A 25,513-nucleotide genomic window follows, 5' to 3' on the forward strand; every position below is an offset into this window, starting at 1 on the left:
AGTAGAATGAGGTGTGCCTGTGTTGGAATTCAACAGACACTGGAATGGAATGGCTGTCATACATGTAGAGATGCTGATTTAAGAAACATTTGCAGTGGCCTCTTAATTTTTTCCACAGCTTTATGTATGCATGTATGTATGTATATATATATATAAAAATATAAATAAAAAGCTTTCTACCAAGTCACAAAATGAGAAACGTACAAATTAATAGAAAGGAGAAAATAAAATTGTCCCAATATTACAATTAAAATCGGTATGGTGGCAGGGCATGGGGGTAGGCAAAAATGTTGGCGCAAATTGTGCTCTGATCAGCAACTTCATTTCACTTGATTCTTTTTCTTCTATTTAGAGAGTTATATTGTAGACCAGAGACCCAAATTGAGCCTCCTCAGCAACAAGGCAGAAAATAGGTCAACAAGACCAGAGAAATTGAAGAGTTTTGAATATTGCTACACTTCCAAGTCACAATGGCAGTAACATACAGGCTTAGAGTGATCATTTCATTGTTTCACTAGTCTTCATTGTAGATTTCTAACATTGTACGGTGCCATCTTATGGGAAGTTATTGGGTAAATGATTCAAATCATGTCACTCAGACACAGTAACTGTTACAATTTTAAAGCATGATTATTATGCCAGGACAGTCAATCATTCAGATGCTCAACATGGTTTAGGCAAGAGTTTGTTAAGTCACAGCAAAGTTGCTTTTCTAACCTAGCCAATGACTAAAAACAAAAAAGTTACATAATAGTGTACACAAGCAAGTCTGTTGCACGTTTCATATTGTACTATAAAACATTCAAAACATTTACAAGTTACAAATCAATATAATTTGTCATTATGGCAATACGAGGAAAACAATGAGGAGATCTCAATAGTCTCTGGAACTGGTCAGTAGACTAAAGCATGACTTAACGGACACTTTCTTCTTGGAAGCACTTCAGATTTAGAGTCAGGACTATGACGACTCGGAATGATTTAAGACTTCACTCAACATACACAAGAGTAACAGACAAACATTTCAAATGACGGTTATAGATGTTCTAGCTGCCAAAGAAAACTGATCCCAATAGACCGCAAATCACTGCACCAATGAAACACCAAAATAACCAGTAACTTCAGTAAGATTTTCATACAGACTCTCTTGACTCTTCAGCCAACAAACAGCTGAATTAACTGTAAAACCAGCAGCAAGTATTCAACATTGAAAAGACATGCACATTCCAGTTATGAGCAGTGTTGGGCATCATCCAAAAGAGCTCAGTCTTTCCTTTAGTTGGATCATTAACTGCATACAGTCCAGTAACCCATGGGAGCACCTAAATGCCAACATTACTGCCAACCCTTACCTTGCCACACTTGACAAAAAAACAATACAATTCATAACAATGCCTTCAAATGTGTGTTTTGAGAGAAGCGACAGAATGCTTAGAGTACAAGAGTAACAATTGCATAAAAAAATTACAACATATAAAACAGGAAAGTGTGCTCTCTCGGTTCTTCTTGGTATCCATGTGTGACAGCTGTTCCTGCACAGTGTGTGTATATGTATGTGAGATGAAATTGGGTTTTTGGGCTTCAAATGGCATGTTTCACTCTACCGTCACAGACTTGGCCAGGTTCCTTGGGAAATCCACCTGTATTGGGAGAGAATAGATAGACATTTCAACATTTGCCAAGTTACAACCCTAAGAAATAGACGACCCATTGTGAAGGCCTACAGTAAGAACCCAACTCCGTGACAGTGCAGTACTCACATCAAAGCCCCTGAGCACGGCCAGGTGGAAGGAGAGCAGCTGCAGGGGGATGACACTCAGGACGCCCTGCAGACAGTCCACACAGTGCGGCACTTTGATGGTGCGGCTCGAGCTCTTGGCGGTCTCGTAGTCATCCTTGTCACAGATCACGATGGGTCGGCCCTGTAAACCAAACAAATGGCATTATGTTTCCAGGACAACGCCGCGTGTCATTTCCTTCAACCTGGAGTTCAGTTTGGAAATGTGAATGTAATAGTTTGGTCCTTCCCTGAAGAATACCTGCTTTCACTTTCTTTTCTGTCGCAAACCCAAAGCCCAGGTCCACACATGTGGTAGATTAGTGAGTGGTGATATCATTGTGAAATAACTCCTCCAACCTCCCTTGCACCTTATTGTGGTGAATGGAATTGTGAGGTCCATCTGATATTACTGTAAAAACATATCTAATGTGTAAAGTATGTGTGCATAAAGCACTTAATATCCATGTCTTTGAGTCATTGTATTTATTTTATACTGGAAGGTAGGTGGTCACTACAACAGGTAGTACAATCTACCATTTTAACAACCAGATAACATAATTGGCAATGGTTTACTGTGGTTCTAACCTTTCAACAGTTGGGGGGAGGAAAGCTAAATAGTGTGTATCAAGATATTGCGTGTGTGTTGGCAGTTCTTACCGCGCGGGCCACCACCTGCTGCAGTGCGTTCTGACACTTGGTGTAGGTGTGGTCTCTCATGATGATCATGATGACGGGCATGAGTTTGTCGACAAGGGCCAGAGGGCCGTGCTTCAGCTCCCCGGCCAGGATGCCCTCTGAGTGCATGTACGTGATCTCCTTGATTTTCTGGAGAGGAGAGAGGCACAAACACCTCAGTCAGATCGGCAACCACTCACTGCGACTCACATACACACCAGGGACACACAACCCGAGGATCTTATCTTAAATTCTATAGGGAACAGTAGACTGGCCTGGGAACACTAGGTCAGACTGAGGAGTACAGCACACTGACCCAACATTTTCCCTTCACATTTGTGTGCCTCTGTTTGAGATACTGGAGGATTGGCAATACATAGAACTTGAAGAATCCATAAATAGTGTGGAGTATGGTTGCAATTATACAAGAGAGCCGTTTCTAGATCAGTCTAATTATTTGCTGTGATCCAAAACACTTCAGCAGACATTCCTGCAGGCTAGGCTCCATTAGGGCTTGCGTGAGGTTGAGGCAGAAAATTTTCTCCACAGCTCTGCAGACTTATTGTGGGCTATTGGAAAGTGATGATAATCTCATTTAGGAGTTGAGAATGGAGTTTCGAGTAGAATTCATGTCTGAAGACACATTATGATAGCTTTACAAAGGGGAGATAGAGGTGGGCGTGCTGACCAGTGCTCCCTCCAAGCAGGTGGCATAGTGGTAGCCTCGGCCCATGATGAGAACACTCTTCTGCTGGTACAGCTCTGTGGCCAGTCTCTGGATCTCATCATCCAGACTCAGCACCTCCTTGATCAGGTCTGACACACACACACACAGCGAGAGACAGAGAGAGAGAGGACAGGAGCAGGTTTACACACGCACAGATAGGTACAAACAGACAAAAAGGAGGTAGATAATAATATTAGCTAATGATATTCCAATACATCTGGGAGAAACAAAAACGTAATGATCTGCTGAATGTCTTGAAACAACACGTCAGAAAATACATTTCATCACACCAACCCCCTGGATGAAAGACAGTACAGTAAACTAACACCCATCCTATGGCACAGTCCAGCAGGCCACTGTTAACAGGTCCTGGAGGCTGGGGTCAATGGGGGCTTGGGTTCAGGGAGAGGGACAGAGCGGAGTGTGGCATTCCTAACCAAATTCGTTTACAATAAGGGAAACCCGATCCCATCATAGGCTTTGGGTCCAGAGGAGTGTGCCAGGGCAAACAGCCAGGACTGACCCAGCTGCTGAAACCTCCTCCCTCTCCCCTGTACTCTCCCTCTCGCTGAGGACGCCTCCACAGCACAGCCCTTGCATTAGCTCTCTGATATCAAAGTATATTGCTCAAACAAAAAACAGTGAAGTTGGAGCGACGTGGCTGCCAGATAACCGAGACAGACCCAGGAGGCCTACTAACATGCGTGTGCTTTCCCAGCTCTCTCTGGCTGCCCTGACTCTGACCATCACCTCCACCTCTGACCATCACCTCCGACCTTGACCATTACCTCCGACAATTCTCAGACTCTGACCATTACCTCCGACCATTACCTCCGACCATTACATCAGACTGTTATCTCCGACTCCCGACCATTACCTCTGACCATTAACCCAGACGCCGACCATTACCGCCGACTCCGACCATTACCGCAGACTCCGACCATTACCTCTGTCCATTACCTCCGACCATTCACATGATCTGTCACATGATCTCAGTATATATACACCTGTTCTGAAAGGCCCCAGAGTCTGCAACACCACTAAGCAAGGGGAACCACCAAGCAAGCGGCACCATGAAGACCAAGGAGCTCTACAAACAGGTCAGGGACAAAGTTATACATCAGGGTAGGGTTATAAAAAAATATCAGAAACTTTGAACATTCCACGGAGCACCATTAAATTCATTATTAAAAAATGGAAAGAATATGGCACCACAACAAACCTGCCAAGAGAGTGCCGCCCACCAAAACTCACAGACCTGGCAAGGAGGGCATTAATCAAAGAGGCAACAAAGATACCAAAGATAACCCTGAAGGAGCTGCAAAGCTCCACAGCAGAGATTGGAGTATCTGTCCATATGACCACTGTAAGCCGTACACCCCACAGAGCTGGGCTTTACGGAAGAGTGGCCAGAAAAAAGCCATTGCTTAAAGAAAAAAATAAGCAAACATGTTTGGTCTTCGCCAAAAGGCATGTGGGAGACTCCCCAAACATATGGAAGAAGGTACTCTGGTCAGATGAGACTGAAATGTAGCTTTTTGGCCATCAAGGAAAACGCTGTCTGGCGCCAACCCAACACCTCTCATCACCACGAGAACACCATCCCCACAGTGAAGCATGATGGTGGCAGCATCATGCTGTGGGGATGTTTTTCCATCGGCAGGGACTGGGAAACTGGTCAGAATTGAAGGAATGATGGATCGCGCTAAATATAGGGAAATTCTTGAGGGAAACCTGTTTCAGTCTTCCAGAGATTTGAGACTGGGACGGAGGTTCACCTTCCAGCAGGACATTGACCCTAAGCATACTGCTAAAGCTACACTCGAGTGGTTTAAGGGGAAACATTTAAATGTCTTGGAATGGCCTAGTCAAAGCCCAGACCTCAATCCAATTGTGGTATGACTTAAAGATTGCTGTACACCAGCGGAACCCATCCAACTTGAAGGCGCTGGAGCAGTTTTGCCTTGAAGAATGGGAAAACATCCCAGTGGCTAGATGTGCCAAGCTTATAGACATACCCCAGGAGACTTGCAGCTGTAATTGCTGCAAAAGTTGTCTCTACAAAGTATTGACTTTGGGGGGGGGGTGAATAGTTATGCACGCTCAAGTTCTGTTTTTCTGTCTTATTTGTTGTTTGTTTCACAATAAAAAAACATTTTAATTCCAGGTTGTAAGGCAACAAAATAGGAAAAATGCCAAGGGGGGTGAATACTTTCGCAAGCCACTGTACCTCTGACTCTGACCATTACCTCCGACCCCGACCATTACCTCGGACCCATACCATTACCTCGGAACCATACCATTACCTCCGACCCATACCATTACCTCCGACCCATACCATTACCTCCGACCCATACCATTACCGCCGACCCATACCATTACCTCCGACCCATACCATTACCTCCGACCATTACCTCCGACAATTATCTCAGACTCTGACCATTACCTCCTACTCTGACCATCACCTCCGACTGAGCATTACCTCTGACCATCACCTCCGACTCCGACCATTACCTCCGACTCCGACCATTACCTGCTGCTGTCTATATTACTGTAGGTCAGTACAAGTGTGTCGAATAATCTACACATCCCTGTGAGCATCACACCGACATTAGCGTTTATGGTTATGAACAATGCAATGTCTTGGTAGATGTGCATGTGGTCTGGCCTACCTGGCAGAACTCTCAGGCCCTGGATGATCTCACGTCGCCGTGGTTGCATGGAGATCCTGTCATCACACATCAACAGCGCAAACATGATCAGAGCCACAAACTGACTGGTGTAGGCCTGCAAAACAACAGAACAGACACAGTCAGACATAATGCATGCTTAATGCTCTGGGAGGAATCAGACAGTACAGAAAGTTTGAGGTACGGTTGTCGCCCAGCTGCTGTTCTCTCTCAGCAGGTGAGAGGTGAGCATCACACCTCTAGGGCTGCTGGATCTAAACAAAAGGCATCCTTACAGTCTTCTCTCTCTATCCTGGGCCAGAGATGACAGAACCCTGAGCTAAGCAACGCACCTGGGTTGCCAGATGCCCCCCGTTGTTTGCTTTGCAGTACCGTTATTGGAGCTGTAGCGTCTTGTCCGCCTGCTCTGGTTGCCAGCGCTGGTCTCCAGCTCCACATTAATAATGTGGACCTGATGAGAGGTGGATGGAGAGCTGGGCTGGACACAGATAGGCCTACACAGATAGGCCCTCTACTGCAGGACAGGGCAGTGGAGAGCTAGCTAGCATTATGAGCACACAATCTGGCAACGCTACCGATGAACACATCCCCTGACAATAAGACACTAGCAAAACAAACAGCACAGAAACAGCTGGCACTAACTAGAACTTAAGAGAGTAAAACCATGATGTGCTTCACGTTTATGTTTCTGAAAAGTGTCACAACACCCACACGTCTCAGCCCAAGCCTGCCGTCATCATCCACCCTCCCCACTCTGGAGGCATGTTAGAAGGCTCTCCGAGCCCGTTTGGGAGATTTAAATCAACGTTCTTCAAGAGGAGCCAAGTCATTTGACAGGACCCCTGGACGCAGCAGTGCAAGCATCTAAAACCGTCACACAGTCCTAGCCATCCACTCAGATTGTGGCAGTGCATTTAATCCGCATATTAAAGCCACGGTCCTCTTCTATGTTAAAGCCCCCATCCCTCTATCCAGAATGTCGACAGAGGAGAGCAGCTCATGCCACATGCTAGCCTGTCACACACACTGACGCAACCCTTTCCCAGAGGCCTCAAACGTGGGCAACATTTCTCCTCATGTCAGGCAATACAGCATGACAAGCAGTTACATCAAATATTTAAGTGTACAAGCATGCTCCAAGTTTTCTATTTGGACAAAGACCACAGGTGGCTCTCATTTGCTTACATTCACTCCCACAATCGCTATTGTTTGGATAAGGGGGTGAAGTGAATGGTGAAATATATACAAGAAGAGGTGTCGATCTGAGCAAAGCCATCCCCTTCATTCTCCCGGACCTTGTTTAGCAGGCCTAGTTCTGCGGACAGCCTCGATTCTGGGACGAATCATAAAAACAAGACGTCACCAGAGGCATGCAGTTGAATGTCCTCCAGAAAGTTAATCTGAATAATATTGTTATTATGAAAAGCTACCACGAACGGAGTCAGTGGGAGCGTGTATTGAGCAGTGGGTGAAATACATAATCTCCTCTGATAAGTGATAAGCTGTGCTGTTCTGGGTTGGGTGTGTGGGCCTGGGCCAGCCATGCAGTAAAGGATGGCGTCTTTGAGACGTGCTCTGCAGGCTTTCTGCTCTGTGCTGGAGACTTGGACCTACTGGAGGGTCCCTGAGCCAAGCCTGAGCGCCAGAGCAGGGAGGGACCTGCCTCTCTCTCGCTCTCTGCAGCTGGGACTGGGACTCCACTGCTGAGTGGAACTCACTCCAGTCATCTCCAACCCCACTCTGGCCAACTGTAGGATCACTGCTCAGAGTAGAGGGGGAGGGGAACCATGGATTCCTACATTTTACAGTGTAAAGATGAGAATATCAGGCACTATGTGTTCTGTGTAGAGCAGTGGGATATAGCAGTTTCAAATAACCTCTTCCAAAATGATCCAGACACTTATCTCAGAGGAAGTTCTCTCATTTCAAGAGAAAGAGGGGTTAACTACATGTGCTATGCATTGACATTAGTGTCCAAGTACTTCAGGGTTTGCATTAACTATACAGAAAACCAACAGTGCAGTATATTGGCATGAACCTCATGTTATTGCAAAAATAAATACACTACATGACCAAAGGTATGTGGAAACCTGCTCGTCGAACATCTCATTCCAAAATCATGGTCATTAATATGGAGTTGGTCCCGCCTTTGCTGCTATAACAGCCTCCACTCTTCAGGGAAGGCTTTCCACTAGATGTTGGAAGATTGCTGCGGGGACTTGCTTCCATTCAGCCACAAGAGCATTAGTGAAGTCGGGCACTGATGTTGCTCGATTAGGCCTGGCTCGCAGTCGGCGTTCCAATGAATTCCAAATGTGTTCGATGGGGTTGAGGTCAGGGCTCTGTGCAGGCCAGTCAAGTTCTTCCACACCGATCTCGACAAACCATTTCTGTATGGACCTCACTTTGTGTGCGGGGGCATTGTCATGCTAAAAGAGGAAAGGGCCTTCCCCAAACTGTTGCCACAAAGTTGGAAGCACAGAATAGTCTAGAATGTAATTGTATGCTGTAGCGTTAAGATTTCCCTTCACTGGAACTAAGGGGCTTAGCCCGAACCATGAAAAACAGCCCCAGACCATTATTCCTCCTCAACCAAACTTTACAGTTGGCACTATGCATTGGGGCAGGTAGCATTCTATTGGCATCCGCCAAACCAAGATTTGTCCGCCGGACTGCCATCACTCCAGAGAACGTGTTTCCACTGCTCCAGAGTACAACTGCGGCGAACTTTACTCCACTCCAGCCGACGCTTGGCATTGTTCATGCTGATCTTAGACTTGTGTGCAGCTGCTCAGCAATGGAAACCCATTTCATGAAGCTCCCGATGAACAGTTCTTGTGCTGACATTTCTTCCAGAGGCAGTTTGGAACTCAGTAGTGACTGTTGCAACCGAAGACAGACTATTTTTACGCGCTATACGCTTCAGCACTCGGTGGTCCCGTTCTGTGAGCTTGTGTGGCCTACCACTTCATGGCTGAGCTGTTGTTGCTCCTGTATGTTTCCACTTCACAATAACAGCACTTACAGTTGACTGGGGCAGCTCCAACAGGGCCGAAATTTGACGAACTGACTTGTTGGAAAGGTGGCATCCTATGACAGTGCCACATTGAAAGTCACTGAGCTCTTCAGTTAGGCTATTCTACTGCCAATGTTTGTCTATGGAGATCGCATGGCTGTGTGCTGGATTCTATACACCGGTCAGGAACAGGTGTGGGTGAAATAGCCGAATCCACTAATTTGAAGGGGTGTCCACATACTTTTGTATTTATAGTGTATTTACGGGCCAGTTATGGAGGCTATTAAATAGACCAAGCCATGCGAAACTTCCTCTGGACTGCATAATTCTACTATAATTGAGGAGACCATTCCATTCATCTCCAACAACCCTAATGCAGTCTGACCAACTGAAACACTCCGGAGCTGGATAGGAGGAATTTCCCTGCCCTGAGAGAAGACTGATGGTATACCCTGAATGGAGAGTTTCCCCAGACATTTCAACCTGCCTGCGTTTTTTCCCACCATAGAAGTGAAAAAAGGTTGACCAGAGCTGAGGATGGTGAAGGGAAGGTTTCCTGTTTCAACAGGACAGTATGTGAACAATAGGAAAGGCATCAGCCTGGAGAAATGACTCTGTCCCCTCACCTTGGTGCTGGCCACTCCTATCTCTGGCCCAGCGTTGATGTGCACCCCACAGTCGGTCTCTCTGGAGATGGAGCTGCCCACTGTGTTGGTAACACCAACCGTCAGGGCTCCTCTCTCCTTACAGTAGTGCAGGGCCATCAGGCTGTCTGCTGTCTCACCTGCACACAATGGTAGCAATGCAATCAGCACTCAGGCTAGATGCTGTAAGCGGTTACCACTACATGGACTATGTGTAGATCCTGCATACGATATCAGATTCCATAGACAGGAATACAGGACATCATCAAGCCTATATATTCAGTATAAACACGAAGTCAGCAGTAAAGGAATTGCTTTGGGTGCATTGGCATAGGGCCAAGCATTTACTTGAACGAGACATTGCTTGTACGAGACAAGCCGTATTGTGTAAAGACAAAGACAGACACAGTGAAAATGTTCAGGTCCCTAGAGAGAGAGAGACACTTCAAGATTACGCCGATCCTCCCACCTGATTGACTGATGAAGAAGCAGACGTCGTCTCGGAACACTGGTGTGTTTCTATCCAGGAAGTCGCTGGCCAGCTCCACCATAACAGGCAGCTCAGTCAGCTCTTCCAATACCTGGCGAGTCTGGTGGGAAAGGTTAGCACTGTTCATCAGCACTGGATCACACAAGACATCCACACTGAAAAATATGTTTCTATGTACAACCCAGAGCAATAACTTACTTATGTCTTTGTTTGTATAGTTTTTTTCCTATCTTGAAGCCTTAGGCTCTAGTCGACTCCATTTTATGCTGGTGACCTAATATTCCTGCCTTATAAAAGGGAATATGGTACTCACCGCCACCCCAGCATGGTAGCTGGTGCCACAGGCGATGAGGATGAGCCGTCGACACCTTTGGATCTCTTTAATGTGATCCTTCAGTCCACCCAGGATTACTACAGATACAAACAGAAACAGCCAATCAAAATACAGTTATCAAATATCACTTTCCTTGGTATGTATTCAGAGAGAAATTGATCATGAGGATACAACCTTGATGGGTATAATGACAGACATTGTGTGTTACACTGGAACTGTCATCTCACCCGTGTTGTCATCAAAGTTGACCCTTCCTCTCATGGTGTTGACCACAGACTCTGGCTGTTCAAAGATCTCCTTCTGCATAAAGGAGCTGTAGTTACCTGAAAAGCGTTCCAAAAAACATTGGATCAGAGTCTTCAACATCACAAAAAAGTGTTAGGAATTTTATAAAGGTTACGGTTGCCACATAATGAATACTAAAAGTAAGCCAGTCTGGAAAACATGTTGTTTTGCTGCTCTAATTCAGCCTTTTATAGCTGTTGGGAGATAAATAACACAGGAGATAAATGATGACATAATGATCTTGTGTCTTTAATACAGAAATCCATCATCAGTTGTCTTCACTAAATTAAATAAACAAGAGGCAACAGGGAGATGGTGATTTCCTCGCACGGCCCTTTGTGACAATGAAATACGAGAATGTTTTGAAGCCTGCTTTTGCTCTGACCGTAATTTAGGTCATGCGAATTAGGTTATTTCAGCAGAGCTCCTGGAATGGAGGCTAAGGAGGAGAGAGAGGCAGGGGCTTAAATGACAGAACCGCAAAGGAATGTCTCCTGAAACTGACTGGCAGTATATCAGCATCCTCTGCTGGAGACAAGGGGAAGTGGGAGAATTCTGACTATTCAGGGGGGAAATCATCTCTTTACAGCAGAACGCTGAGAATTCAGATCTGACATGAAAGCTTTAGTCACAGTCTGCTACACAGGAAGCTGATGTTTCCGAGCAGCGAGCTCAATATAGAAGTGCTTGGTGTGATCTCTGCAAAGGAGCTAGGGTGTCTGAGCCCTTACCTTTGATGCAGGCCTCTTCCCTGGGGACCAGAGTCAGCCAGGAAGCCCCATAAACACCTGGCTGTGTGTGTGTGTGTGTGTGTAGGCCTCAGAGCAACCTCAGTAGTATAACAGATCTGAAACCTGCTGTTATTTACAGCTGGCACAGTAATAAAAGGCTCCTGGACTAAAAGTACAGGGCAGGGTACTGAAACACTAGAATATGGTGGTATACCTGTACACACACAGCCTTTGAGACTTGGTCGAGGCAGGGGAAAGTGTGTGTGTGCTATGTGTTGCATTAACAAGTAAATATTACCCTTTTATACTGTACTATTTGTGACTGTATTGACAATGATAATAATCAATTACAGGCATTCTAGGGCTCTCATTAATTCCTAGTAACACCATCACCATCATCTTTACAGAGGGTAGACCCATGACAGTGCTGTGCCCCCAGCCTCTACCCTCCACCTTCCCCTCACCCTTCATGATCTGCTGCAGCTCCATCTGCAGGGTCTGGATGGCGCGGGCAGGGTGGTCTCCGGCTGTACGCTTGATGCGGTGGATGGTGAGCCGTCCGTCCGTCACCGCTGCCACGTCATCATCCTCCAGGAAGATCACCCGGTTGGTGTGCTCAATCACCGCGCTGCCATGAGAACAGTGCAACAGTCAATCCTAATTCGTTGTTATGCAAATATCATGACGTTGTTAATTCCCACTTTCCTAGGAGACCTTCACCAAACAACTGTCTAGACTGATTCTGAGAGTATCCAAAAATAAACCTAACATTGTATGAGTGGGATATCACTACTATTGAGTAAAATAATGAGGAGTCTGACCTGGCATCAGAGGCAAAGTAGTACTCCACAGACTTCTTGTCCTCAGCAAAGAGTGTGTGGCAGGTGTCCTGCTCCATCCTGGGCAGGGTGGGGCAGCCCTTCTTGTCCTTACCAGCTGGGAACATACAATACAGTATGTTAGACACACAACAGCTCAGGGCTGCTCATCTTCTTTCACTCTGACATTGAGAGCAGTTAATTTAATAACGTACATGATCGGTACAGGATAGGAATGTGATCTGTGGACAGCTTGTGGTCACTTTTCACCCCAATAAGCAGAGGACCTCCCCTCCTATTCACATGCAAACACAAACAATTACAATAATTAGAGAAAATGAAAGATACATCATAAATGGATAGTATTCCTTTACAATTCAAGGAGTATCCAGAAGTGTAGAAGCAGTGTACCGGGTGCCTACAGCCTCCCCAGGGTAATGGACACTCTTGAAGACCAGGGCAAAAGCTCCCTCCTAAGAGATAAGATAGAACAGTGTTAATCATGAGACGGGTCACAAGACCTCATCTCTGGACAGTTTTAGGAGAAGCTCTGTAGATGAACAGGCTCTTACCAGCTGCTGGGTCACTCTCTCCACCAGAGTAGCAAAGCTGAGGTCTTCACTCTCACGGTTGTCATACATGTACTTCACCAGCTTGGCAATGGTCTCTGTGTCTGTCTCAGACTCAAACTCATAACCCTTGCTCTCCTGTGGAATGGTAGAATGTTTATTTTTTTTTATTTCACCTTTATTCAACCAGGTAAGCCAGTTGAGAACAAGTTCTCATTTACAACTGTGACCTGGGCAAGATAAAGCAAAGCAGTGCGATAAAAACAACAACAGAGTTACATATGGAATAAACAAAACATACGGTCAATAACACAATAGAAAATCTATATACAGTGTGTGCAAATGTAGTAAGTTATGGAGGTAAGGCAATAAATAGGCCATAGTGCAAAATATGGGGTGCAAATGAGCAAAATAAATAACAATGTAAATAACAATATGGGGATGAGGTAGTTGGGTGGGCTAATTACAGATGGGCTGTGTACAGGTGCAGTGATCGGTAAGCTGCTCTGAACACTGATGCTTAAAGATAGTGAGGGAGATAAGTGTCTCCAGCTTCAGAGATTTTTGCAGTTCGTTCCAGTCATGAGGCAGAGAACTGGAAGGAATGGCAGCCAAAGGAGGTGTTGGCTTTGGGGATGACCAGTGAGATATACCTGCTGGAACGCATACTAAGGGTGGGTGTTGCTATAGTGACCAATGAGCTAAGATAAGGCGGGGATTTGCCTAGAAGTGATTTATAGATGACCTGGAGCCAGTGGGTTTGGCGACGAATATGTAGTGAGGGCCAGCCAACGAGAGCGTACAGGTCACAATGGTGGGTAGTATATGGGGCTTTGGTGACAAAACTGATGGCACTGTGATAGACTACATCCAATTTGCTGAGTAGAGTGTTGGAAGCTATTTTGTAAATGACATCGCCGAAGTCAAGGATCGGTAGGATAGTCAGTTTTACGAGGGCATGTTTAGCATCATGAGTGAAGGAGGCTTTGTTGCGAAATAGGAAGCCGATTCTAGATTTAACTTTGGATTGGAGATGCTTAATGTGAGTCTGGAAGGAGAGTATACGGTCTAACCAGACACCTAGGTATTTGTAGTTGTCCACATATTCTAAGTCAGACCCGCCGAGAGTAGTGATTCTAGTCGGGCGGGAGGGTGCAAGCAGCGTTCGATTGAAGAGCATGCATTTAGTTTTACTAGCGTTTAAGAGCAGTTGGAGGCCACGGAAGGAGTGTTGTATGGCATTGAAGCTCGTTTGGAGGTTTGTTAACAGTGTCCAATGAAGGGCCAGATGTACAGTGAGGGAAAAAATTATTTGATCCCCTGCTGATTTTGTACGTTTGCCCACTGACAAAGAAATGATCAGTCTATAATTTAATGGTATGTTTATTTGAACAGTGAGAGACAGAATAACAACAACAAAATCCAGAAAAATTTGTCAAAAATGTTATAAATTGATTTGCATTTTAATTAGGGAAATAAGTATTTGAACCCCTCTCAATCAAAAAGATTTCTGGCTCCCAGGTGTCTTTTATACAGGTAACGAGCTGAGATTAGGAGCACACTCTTAAAGGGAGTGCTCCTAATCTCAGCTTGTTACCTGTATAAAAAAGACACCTGTCCACAGAAGCAATCAATCAGATTCCAAACTCTCCACCATGGCCAAGGCCAAAGAGCTCTCCAAGGATGTCAGGGACAAGATTGTAGACCTACACAAGGCTGGAATGGGCTACAAGACCATCGGCAAGCAGCTTGGTGAGAAGGTGACAACAGTTGGTGCGATTATTCGCAAATGGAAGAAACACAAAAGAACGGTCAATCTCCCTCGGCCTGGGGCTCCATGCAAGATCTCACCCCGTGGAGTTGCAATGATCATGAGAATGGTGAGGAATCAGCCCAGAACTACAAGGCAGCTGGGACCATAGTCACCAAGAAAACAATTCGTAACACACTACAAGTCGTCTTGACTTCTTTCTTATCTCATTCTCGTTGGCACCAAAAGTAAAAAAAAAGTGTTGATAGGGGACAGAATGCGGTCGGACCATCATATAATAGGCATATACATTACTCTGACTGAATTTCCACGTGGGCGAGGATATTGGAAATTTAATCAAAGCCTATTAGATGATAATTTATTTATAATTAGAACAAAGGAATTTATAACCGACTTTTTCCAACATAACATAGGTACAGCGAATCCCCTTATTGTATGGGACACCTTTAAATGTGCCTTTAGAGGCCATGCAATTCAGTACTCATCTCGAAAACAAAAGCAATTTAGGTCAAAAGAGTTTATACTAAGAAAGGAAATAGAAAGACTAACAGAACAGATAGATGGCAATAAAAAACTGTAACATAGAGGCTCAGAATAAATTAGAGGAAAACAAAAATAAATGGAAAAACTTATTCAAGAAAGATCAAGTGTAATATATTATAAAAATAAAGCAAACTGGATGGAATATGGGGAAAAATGCACAAAATTCTTTTTTAATCTTCAACATAGGAATGCTACCAAAAAGAACTTAATGAAACTGGTTACAATTGACGGAGTCACCCATAATTCACCTAATGATATTTTGAAGGAAGAAACAAAGTATTTTAAGCATATGTTTTCTTTTCAGTCGCCTCCATCTCCTCTAACTGAAGCTAATTGTAGAGATTTTTTTTTCTATTGATAACGTCAAATTAACAGCCACACAGAAAGACTCATGTGAAGGTGAAATTACAGAGGAGGAACTTCTGGATGCAATTAAAGACTTTAAGTCCGGGAAAACTCCAGGGTTGGATGGCATACCAATCGAGGTATACCAAACCTTTTTGATATACTAAGAGGACCGTTATTAGCATGTTTTAACCACTCCTATGTAAATGGTAGATTATCTGACACTCAAGAAGAAGGTCTGATCTCATTATTACTGAAACAGGATACAAGTGGAAAATGTAAAGATCCAGTCCATTTACAAAATTGGAGGCCCCTTACACTTCAGTGTTGTGATGCAAAAATCCTAGCAAAATGTATAGCGCATAGAATTAAAAAGGTATTGTCGGATATTATTCATTCTAATCAGACAGGTTTTTTTACATGGAAGATACATTGGAGATAATATAAGGCAAGTATTGGAAACAATAGAACACTATGGAAAATATGGGAAACCAGGCCTGCTATTCATAGCAGACTTCGAAAAGCATTTGATAAAGTTCGACTGGAATTTATATATAAATGCCTGGAGCATTTCAATTTTGGAGAATCTCTTATAAAATGGGTCAAAATCATGTATAGTAACCCTAGGTGTAAAATAGTAAATAATGGCTATTTCTCAGAAAGTTTCAAACTGTCAAGAGGAGTGAAACAAGGTTGTCCACTATCGGCATATCTATTTATTGTGGCCATCGAGATGTTAGCTATTAAAATCAGATCCAATAATAATATCAGAGGATTAGAAATACAGGGCTTAAAAACAAAGGTGTCATTGTACGCAGATGATTCATGTTTTCTTTTAGATCCACAACTAGAATCCCTCCACAGCCTCATAGAGGATCTAGATACATTTTCTAACCTCTCTGGATTAAAACCAAATTATGACAAATGTACTATATTACGTATTGGATCACTAAAAAATACAATTTTTACATTACCATGTAGTTTACCAATAAAATGGTCTGATGGTGATGTGGATATACTTCGAATACATATCCCAAAGGAAATAAATGATCTCACTTCAATAAATTTTAATAGAAAGTTAGCAAAAATAGATAAGATCTTACTACCATGGAAAGGAAAATACCTGTCAATTTGTGGAAAAATCACCCTGATTAACTCTTTAGTATTATCCCAGTTTACCTATTTGCTTATGGTCTTGCCTACGCCTAGCAAACAGTTTTTTAAATTATATGAGAAAAAAATATTCAATTTTATTTGGAACGGCAAGCCAGACAAAATTAAAAGAGCATATTTATATAATGAATATGAATTCGGAGGACAGAAATTATTAAATATTAAAGCATTAGACCTATCACTAAAATCTTCAGTCATCCAAAAGTTATACTTAAATCCGAACTGGTTCTCTAGCAAATTAGTAAGATTGTCTCACCCACTGTTCAAGAAAGGCCTTTTTCCCTTTATTCAGATTACAACCTCTCACTTTCAGTTATTTGAAAAGGAAATAATCTCCCAACATGTCACTATTTCTCAAAACAAGCCATAGAAAGTTGGTTGCAATTTCAATTTAATCCTCCAGAAACGACAGAACAAATAATGCAACAAATATTGTGGTTAAATTCAAATATACTAATTGACAAAAAACCTTTATTTTTTGACAGAATGTTTAAAAAAGGTATAATCTTCGTAAATGATATCATCGGTAGGACTGGTGGAGTTATGTCGCACATGCAGCTAACAAAAAACATATGGAAATGTCTGCTCTACCCAAAATTACAACCAAATAATTGCAGCCTTACCGCAAAAGTGGAAGAGGAAAGTTGAAGGGGGAGAAAGTAAGGAACTTGTCTGTCGGCCTTGCATTAAAAGAACATAATTGGTTAAGGGAAAACTGTGATAAATAAAAAAAGTATATCAGTTTCACTTAAGGACCAAAGGATTGACAGCCGTCCCATATAGATTGCAAAATAGTTGGGAAGAGATCTTTGACGTACCGATCCCATGGCATAGTGTTTATGAACTGACACGCAAAAACGACACCGGATTCAAAAATTTGAATCTTTCAATTTAAATTATTATATAAAATTCTTGCTACCAATAGAATGTTATTTATATGGGGGATACAATCTTCCCAGCTCTGCAGATTTTGCTGTGAAGAGATAGAATCATTAGATCATTTGTTTTGGTTCTGTCCATTTGTAGCTTGTTTTTGGACACAGGTCCAGGAATGGCTAAAGGATTGCAATATTTACCTGGAACTAACCTTGCAGATAGCATTACTGGGTGATCTGAAAAGTCATAGTCAATCAATCAATAATATAATAATACTTTTAGCAAAAATGTTTATTTTTAATTCACAATCTGTGGAAGCAATGAGAATAGAAAGGTTCAGAACTTTTGTAAAACATCACAGTACGGTTGAAATATATATGGCAAATAGAAATCCTATATGGATGGTGTTAAGAGATAGATGGGAGGTATTGAATAGAGTTGAAGGATGGGACTAATAACAAATAACAACAAATAATAACAAAGATAGCTAATAATGTAAGCATACTGTGTCCATAATAAGTATATAGGTTGTATGTTGGGAGCTTTTGGGAAAGAGCACAGTTAGAAAGATATGGCATTTAGAAGCAAACCGGATGGACATCATGAAAATGATCGGAGAGGTTGAGAGTAGAAGAAGTTCAGGAGCAAAAAAATAAATATAAATATATATATATATATATAGATATATATATATATAGATATAGAATTATTGTAAAATTAACTCTGTCCATAAGGTGTAGATAGTAAGTATAGACCGGAAGTAGAGGCCTGGGCGTTGTTGTTCACTAATTTACTCCAAGTAGGGAAAGGATGGTGGGGTTGAAAAGTAATAAAGGGGAATATATATATAAAAAATAAAAAAAAACATGGGGGATTGGAAGTGATGCAGACAATTACATTGATAGAAGATACAATCTATCTGCAATATTAAGCTGATCCATCCCCCCGAAGGAAAAAAATAAAAATAAAACACACTACACCGTGAAGGACTGGAATCCTGCAGCGCCCGCAAGGTCCCCCTGCTCAAGAAAGCACATATACAGGCCCGTCTGAAGTTTGCCAATGAACATCTGAATGATTCAGAGGAGAACTGGGTGAAAGTGTTGTGGTCAGATGAGACCAAAATTGAGCTCTTTGGCATCAACTCAACGTGTTTGGAGGAGGAGGAATGCTGCCTATGACCCCAAGAACACCATCCCCACCGTCAAACATGGAGGTGGAAACATTATGCTTTGGGGGTGTTTTTCTGCTAAGGGGACAGGACAACTTCACCGCATCAAAGGGACGATGGACGGGGCCATGTACCGTCAAATCTTGGGTGAGAACCTCCTTCCCTCAGCCAGGGCATTGAAAATGGGTCGTGGATGGGTATTCCAGCATGACAATGGCCCAAAACACACGGCCAAGGCAACAAAGGAGTGGCTCAAGAAGAAGCACATTAAGGTCCTGGAGTGGCCTAGCCAGTCTCCAGACCTTAATCCCATAGAAAATCTGTGGAGGGAGCTGAAGGTTCGAGTTGCCAAACGTCAGCCTCGAAACCTTAATGACTTGGAGAAGATCTGCAAAGAGTGGGACAAAATCCCTCCTGAGATGTGTGCAAACCTTTGGTGGCAAACTACAAGAAACGTCTGACCTCTGTGATTGCCAACAAGGGTTTTTCCACCAAGTACTAAGTCATGTTTTGCAGAGGGGTCAAATACTTATTTCCCTCATTAAAATGCAAATCAATTTATAACATTTTTGACATGCGTTTTTCTGGATTTTTTTGTTGTTATTCTGTCTCTCACTGTTCAAATAAACCTACCATTAAAATTATAGACTGATAATTTCTTTGTCAGTGGGCAAACGTACAAAATCAGCAGGGGATCAAATACTTTTTTCCCTCACTGTATGCAAAATGGTGTCGTCTGCGTAGAGGTGGATCTGCAGTCACCAGCAGCAAGAGCGACATCATTTATATACACAGATAATCGAGTCGGCCCGAGAAGTTAACCCTGTGGCACCCCCATAGAGACTGCCAGAGGTCCAGACAACAGGCCCTCCGATTTGACACATTGAACTCTATCTGAGAAGTAGTTGGTGAACCAGGCGACGCAGTCATTTGAGAAACAAAGGCTATTTAGTCTGCCTATAAGAATGCGGTGATTGACAGTCAAAAGCCTTGGCCAGGTCGATGAAGATGGCTGCACAGTACTGTCTTCTATCGATCACGGTTATTATATCGTTTAGGACCTTGAGCGTGGCTGAGGTGCACCCATGACCAGCTCGGAAACCAGATTGCATAGCGGAGTCATGGAAGTCTGATAACGCTTGCTGGTAGCCTTGGTTAATGAAAGAAACAGACTGCTTTAGGCAAAAAATGTAATATGTTGAAACGTTGCTCTGCTCACCAGGAATTTCCGCAGGTCTTTGTAGTTTGTGATAATTCCATTATGAACGACAATGAACTCTAAAGAAAGAAGATGATAGACACATACACTTATATACTAAAAACATCCCTATTTACTCTATATAGTCAGCCAATATCTAGCAGAATGTGTGCCTATACTTAATTTTACTACAAGTTTAGGGAATGTCTGTAGTACTGACCGTTGCTCTTGTCAGACCTATGTGGGTGGCTGTTGACAGGGCTGGGGGCACCATGGGTAGCCCAGCGAGTGTGGGCGATGCCAAGGTGGACATCAAACTCCACATCCATGTCCATGTCCTGCTGCTCTGTGGGACAAACACAAACACTGTTGAAAGGCAAGCTTCATAAAGTAATTTACATGCACTCTACATGAAGTAGGTTTGAGCCATTTTCATTGTATGAATTCTATTCATTTCAGTCAAATCCACTTATCTAATCAGTAAACATTCTTACAAATGCTGGCAACAGTCCTTAAGCCCTCAAACACATCAAATGTAGTCTTACTGGTGATCTCATCGTCAAGAGCCTTCACTTTTCCGCTCTGCTTGATCAGCTGAATAGACCGGGCATTAGCCTCCCATTCTTTGCCATTCCCTCCATCAATTCCAACACCTGGCAAAAAGAGAGAGAATCGTATTTCTACAGAGTAGTCAAATATGGCTCTGTTGCGTGATTTTGTACCAGTTATTTTACACATGCTAGTCTGACAGCAGACAGAGCATAAATGTAACCGTGATTAGATTGGATAGTCCTGCTCAAGACTAGCGCATACAATGGACAACCATTGTTTTTAACATTAGGAGACAGAACAAAAACATGACTCCTGTAGATAAGCAGCAGAATAACTGACGCCTGCCGACGGGCCTACAGTGAGAGGGAAAGTCAGCCGATAAACATGCAGACAGACAGACGCAGTCAGTGTGTTGACACAAGCCATCTCCCTCAGCTCACCGGCAGAGTCGTAGCCACGGTACTCCAGACGGAGCAGGCCTTTGAGGAGGATCTCCAGGATCTCCCGGCGAGTCCGTGGCACGTGGTAGTTCAGATAGGCAAAAATTCCTGACGGGAAGGAAGGTACAGGGAAACAGATTTCAACTAGGAAACACAAACAAAATATAAAGCAAAGGAATTTCACAACTGTTTTAAGGGATTAAGTGAACAAAGCCTAATAGTGGGTATTACTGTTTGCTTTTGGTGGTCTGTGATTAGGTCAATAGAGACCAAATAAAACAATATGCATACTTTCTGTTCATATAGGCCTATTGCGTAGGAAACGCTGAAGGTTCCATTGACTAGCTAGCCTAGCTGATGTAATCTGCAGGCTGTTCAATAACTGGCTCATTAAAATTCACAGCAACCTCAAAACAACAACTACCCCAAGAATTTCCACATGTGAAAACGTTCAAATATTAACGCAATTTTAAAAAAAGACAACAGCTCTGGAGCTATCAGTCATCTTGCAGGAATTGCAATTTGTCAGTGACCTCAAACTATGTATACACTGACAGTTAGTCGACAAACAAGAACAGAAACCTGTCTGACTTGTTCAACCTAATTGGAAACAGTTTTGTGTGGAACTATACATCTGTTCCTGAGGGCACAGCCTGCCCTGGATGTTAAGCTACCAGACAGGTTTTACATGGGAAGTCACCTTGAGACGTGGATACTGGGAGAGTCAACGGAACAGGGCGTTCTAGTGTTGGGGAAATATGTTGACAGAGGGACCAGGTGCAGGGCACTACACTAGTACTCCACAGGAGCTGCTGTAGCCTATGCTTCTGTGCAGTTTAGAACTCATCTGAGAGGAATATGATACCAATTGAAAACAGTGCCATTTATTCCAAAAATGCATGGATGAACAGAGGTTTGCCTACATACGCCTATTTGTGCCCCTTTACCTGTGCTCAGCCCCATTGCCATCAACAACCCACATACATTACAACAAGAACGATGGCAGAAGGTTTAAACAAACCAGTCAAATAAAACTAGCCTAAATTATGAAAGCCAAGAGACAGCTATGCTTTAGGTTAATACAACACTCAATGATATAAATTCCCAATAAGATGAGGATATAGAGGGGCGGTGATAAAATAAAGAGTGACTATGTACAGAGGCACTGCAATTGAAGCAGTGCAACAGAGCATCCATTGAAAGCAGCTGGGCACAGGGCGACGGAGGAAGGTAGCAGGGAGGTGAATGGGAAAGGCAAGGTGGGAGCACACAAGGCTCAGCTTTGTTTAGAACGAGGGTTACCAAGCATAGAGTAGGATAAATAAGGAGCCCTCATAAAATCTCAGTGCATGTCAGTCTTACCACTATTCCTTCCTTAGGAATTCATCTGCAGCAGTTCAGTATGAGGAATATCTATTTTGGTCATTTTTGTCCTTACTCAGATAGGAGTGGCACAGAGAATACAGTGTTCCTTCTTATCAGGACCTTGTCTGATTGCCTCTTTTACTAATGGATTTAATAGTGCTAAGTGTCCCCCTAACCCCAAAAGTGAATGATCCAAATTATTTATACTGGTTGGCTATTCAAAACACAATTGTGTGCTTCAGGAGCAGTGAGAGATGAAGAGTGGAGAACTAATCCATCACCATTCTAATATTCAGACACTGACCGGTTAAAAAAGAAACATAGCATAGCTACCTATAATTTTAAATCCCCCTAATAACCCCGTAACTCATTCGAATCAGTGTGGGATCATCACTGTGGAAGTGGCATTTAGACTATCATCATCATCAGTTTCAGCGTTGATCTATCTATTCTAGCAAGCCAATGAATGAAACAGTACGACTTGCGCAGTGCGTGAGTTCTGTCTAATCACACAAAACCAAGCTGGTTTGTAAACTGGTGAAAAGAAGGTAGCTAATAAATCCTAGTATAGAGCCTATTAAAACGTGACGACATCATACCAAGCTGTAACATCAATGACAGGAATTATGGAGCGATAACACACTGTCAATCAAGTAGCTAACAATGGATTATAGCTAGCTGTCGTTATTGGAAATGGGTGTGTAGTACACGGCTAATAAACACCAAAACGCTTAGCCGCCCTCAATTTGTCTGATAACATTGATAGCTATAAAACATGATCTATGATCCGATAGCCAATTTACAAGCTCAATTACAAGGTATTCATTCAATAATTTGATCGGTTAACCTGTTTCGCCTGGCAAGGGTTTCCACTAGATAGCCATAAGGTGATCAGTGTGGTTAACGTTAGCTTTCTCTTGACTTGAGATGGAAACTGATGTGTCCAGACTAGCTAACTACAAATATTGAGACATACTTCTCCAAAACCAGTTGTTTTAACCTCACAACTATTTACAATTTCCATTATCTGTGTTAATTGTTGCAAATTTACAATTATTAAATGTATTCTATAAAACACTCACCACACATGTCTGCGCCTCGATTGCCAACTGCAGCGAACTGTGACTCAGTTCCTCATCTGATGATGACAGTCATGCAGGGTCCCACCCCCATCAAATTCTATTGAATGGGATCCAAGTTTCCCCTCAGTACGCTTCTCCTATTGGTGCAACGGCTGTCACTCTCGCTTCTTACCTGCCAACGCGGACAGCCCTGACGTGGCAGCAGGATGCAGATATCCGTATGCACTAGAGGGGATGGAATCAAATCTGTAAAGTGTCAAGCAACCAATATTTATTCTGAGTTTATGATCAAATCTATGTAGGTCTTTGTCAGTATATTCGTTTATTACTTTATATCTGCCTCATTTTAAAGATGTATTATGCAGATTCGCTCCGCCATTTCCTGGTTGCAAAAATTCTAATAGTTTGCTTAATTTCTATTTCTGACAAAACAAGGAAGTATAGTGTTGAGAATCACTGTACCATCTAAACCGCTGTGAACGGTCTTTTCCATGATTAAATGTTTTTTCATTTCTGTTTGAAACTGGTGTACAAAACCTAAAGTAAAATAGGGCGCAAAAACAAAACGTAAGAAGCATAGAAATAGTGCACATAGAACATATTTACCACTTCTTATACTTGCTTTCAGTGAGCATGGTTACAGTCAGATTAATTGGATAGTCAGATTAATATAATAGTTCGTTTAAAACGTTTACATGCTTTGCAAGAACGATTTCCCTAATAATCCTGTTTATATGGTCAAATATGAAATCAGGCTACTGATGGGACTTTTGTTAATGTTGAAAATTGCCAATTAAAATAAACGTTCTACCACAGTGACTATGTTATTTTTGCGAGGCCTATTTGATTCTGAGTTTGGACATATAAAGTTTGTTTGTGAAGCCTATTTCTAAGATGCATACTTTAAGTTTTTCCGAACTCACTTCACTCGTGCATTAGAGGCTTGCGCCACTACCAGTGCTGGCACAAGTGCAGATTAAATACACCGCTGGAACGTCGATTAAACTGTTTACATGTCCTAATAATTCCCAATTTCGCAAGAGTGGTGCGTGGGTAAAAGGCAAGCCAGGAAAAAAATGCCATAGTAAAACCGGTGTTGTGATAATTGTGTTGTTTGTTCTATAACCTGTTCATTCGTATGCCTTGCCACAGTGTGATATATAGGCATAAAAGGCAATTTATGCTTGATCCGAAAATGTGGTAGGAGGCTCCATAGAGGGTGTGACGCAATAGCAAAGCCTCCATAGGCATGCAGATGACAAATCGAGCTCCTTACCGCCTCCCAAATGTTGTAACAATGAAAGGCGCTGCATGGTCAATCTGACATCTGCATTGGTCGTGCAGCATTTACGGTGATATGGCCTCTGCAGAAGTCAGGGCATTCATACTTCTTGGCTTCGCAGAGCTGTTGTGAATTAAATTGTCAAGGAAGTGAGCCTGTGTTCATGCAGGACCTCCCGCCCCACCTACCGTCAACCAATCATGTCAGTGCAGAGTTATACAGGCCCTCCATATTGTTACAACATTTGGGAGGTGTATGGAGCTACATTTGGCCTCTGCATGCCTCCAAAGGCTCCGCAATTGCATCACACCCTCCATATGGAGCCTCCATCCACATTTTCAGATCAAGCATAAATTGGCTCTGAGGAGGGCTCCATATAGCACCACATTGACATGATTGGTTGACATTAGGTGGGGGTGGGAGGTCCTGTATAAACACAAACTCAGTTCCTTGACAACAGCTCTGCTCTGTTAAATGAAGCTCAAGAAGTATGAATGCCCTGACTTCTGCAGAAGTCCTGCATGGTCAATCCGACATCTGTATTGAACGTGCAGCATTTATGGTGATACTGTCTCTAGAAGTCAGGGCATTCATACTTGTTGCACTTCGCGGAGCAGCACAGCACTGTTGAACAGAGCTGTTGTGAAGGAAGTTGTCAAGGAAGTGAGTTTGTGTTTATACAGGACCTCTTGCCCCCAGCTACCTTCAACCAATCGTGTCAATGCGGAGCCCTCTGCATTGTTTCAAAATTTGGGAAGCGCACAGCGATGCAGTACGGAGCTCAATTTGGCCTCTGCATGCCTCTGGAGCCTCCAAACACATTGCGGATCAAGCATAAATTCGCTTTGAGACACAGTGGTAGAATAAAGTCAACCACGCCTTTGATTCCTCACAAAACCGGAGAGCAACACCTGTCCGGTGAAGTCAAGCATGGTCAAGCAAGTTCATGTTTCTGA

General features: G+C 43.0%; 1 protein-coding gene across 1 annotated transcript; it reads right to left on the minus strand.

The window, feature by feature from the left end:
* Window positions 1–605: 605 nt before the first annotated feature.
* Window positions 606–23,344, minus strand: LOC121530885 (glutamine--fructose-6-phosphate aminotransferase [isomerizing] 1). Its single transcript, XM_041836203.1, has 19 exons — window positions 23,276–23,344; window positions 20,829–20,936; window positions 20,382–20,489; window positions 20,057–20,182; window positions 19,858–19,916; window positions 12,763–12,897; window positions 12,602–12,663; window positions 12,406–12,485; window positions 12,194–12,308; window positions 11,837–12,000; window positions 10,584–10,679; window positions 10,336–10,433; window positions 10,002–10,122; window positions 9,515–9,672; window positions 5,855–5,969; window positions 3,144–3,271; window positions 2,438–2,605; window positions 1,761–1,922; window positions 606–1,640 (listed from the first exon to the last, which is right to left on the minus strand). Exons 1-19 carry the CDS (start codon window positions 23,280–23,282, stop codon window positions 1,596–1,598), a joined length of 2,055 nt encoding a protein of 684 aa, XP_041692137.1. The 5' UTR covers window positions 23,283–23,344; the 3' UTR covers window positions 606–1,595.
* Between the last annotated feature and the right edge of the window lie 2,169 nt (window positions 23,345–25,513).

Source organism: Coregonus clupeaformis, chromosome 18, assembly GCF_020615455.1.
Source record: "Coregonus clupeaformis isolate EN_2021a chromosome 18, ASM2061545v1, whole genome shotgun sequence".
In the NCBI taxonomy this organism is placed as follows: domain Eukaryota; kingdom Metazoa; phylum Chordata; class Actinopteri; order Salmoniformes; family Salmonidae; genus Coregonus; species Coregonus clupeaformis.

What these genes read in the sequence shown, in the direction of transcription:
- LOC121530885 (XM_041836203.1), bottom strand. An exon ending in GCTACCATGCTGGGGTGGCG is followed by an intron (nt 10,123 to 10,335) that starts GTGAGTACCATA and finishes CTTTCCCACCAG; the next exon opens with ACTCGCCAGGTATTGGAAGA. An exon ending in GGGCCTGAGAGTTCTGCCAG is followed by an intron (nt 3,272 to 5,854) that starts GTAGGCCAGACC and finishes TGTGTGTGTCAG; the next exon opens with ACCTGATCAAGGAGGTGCTG.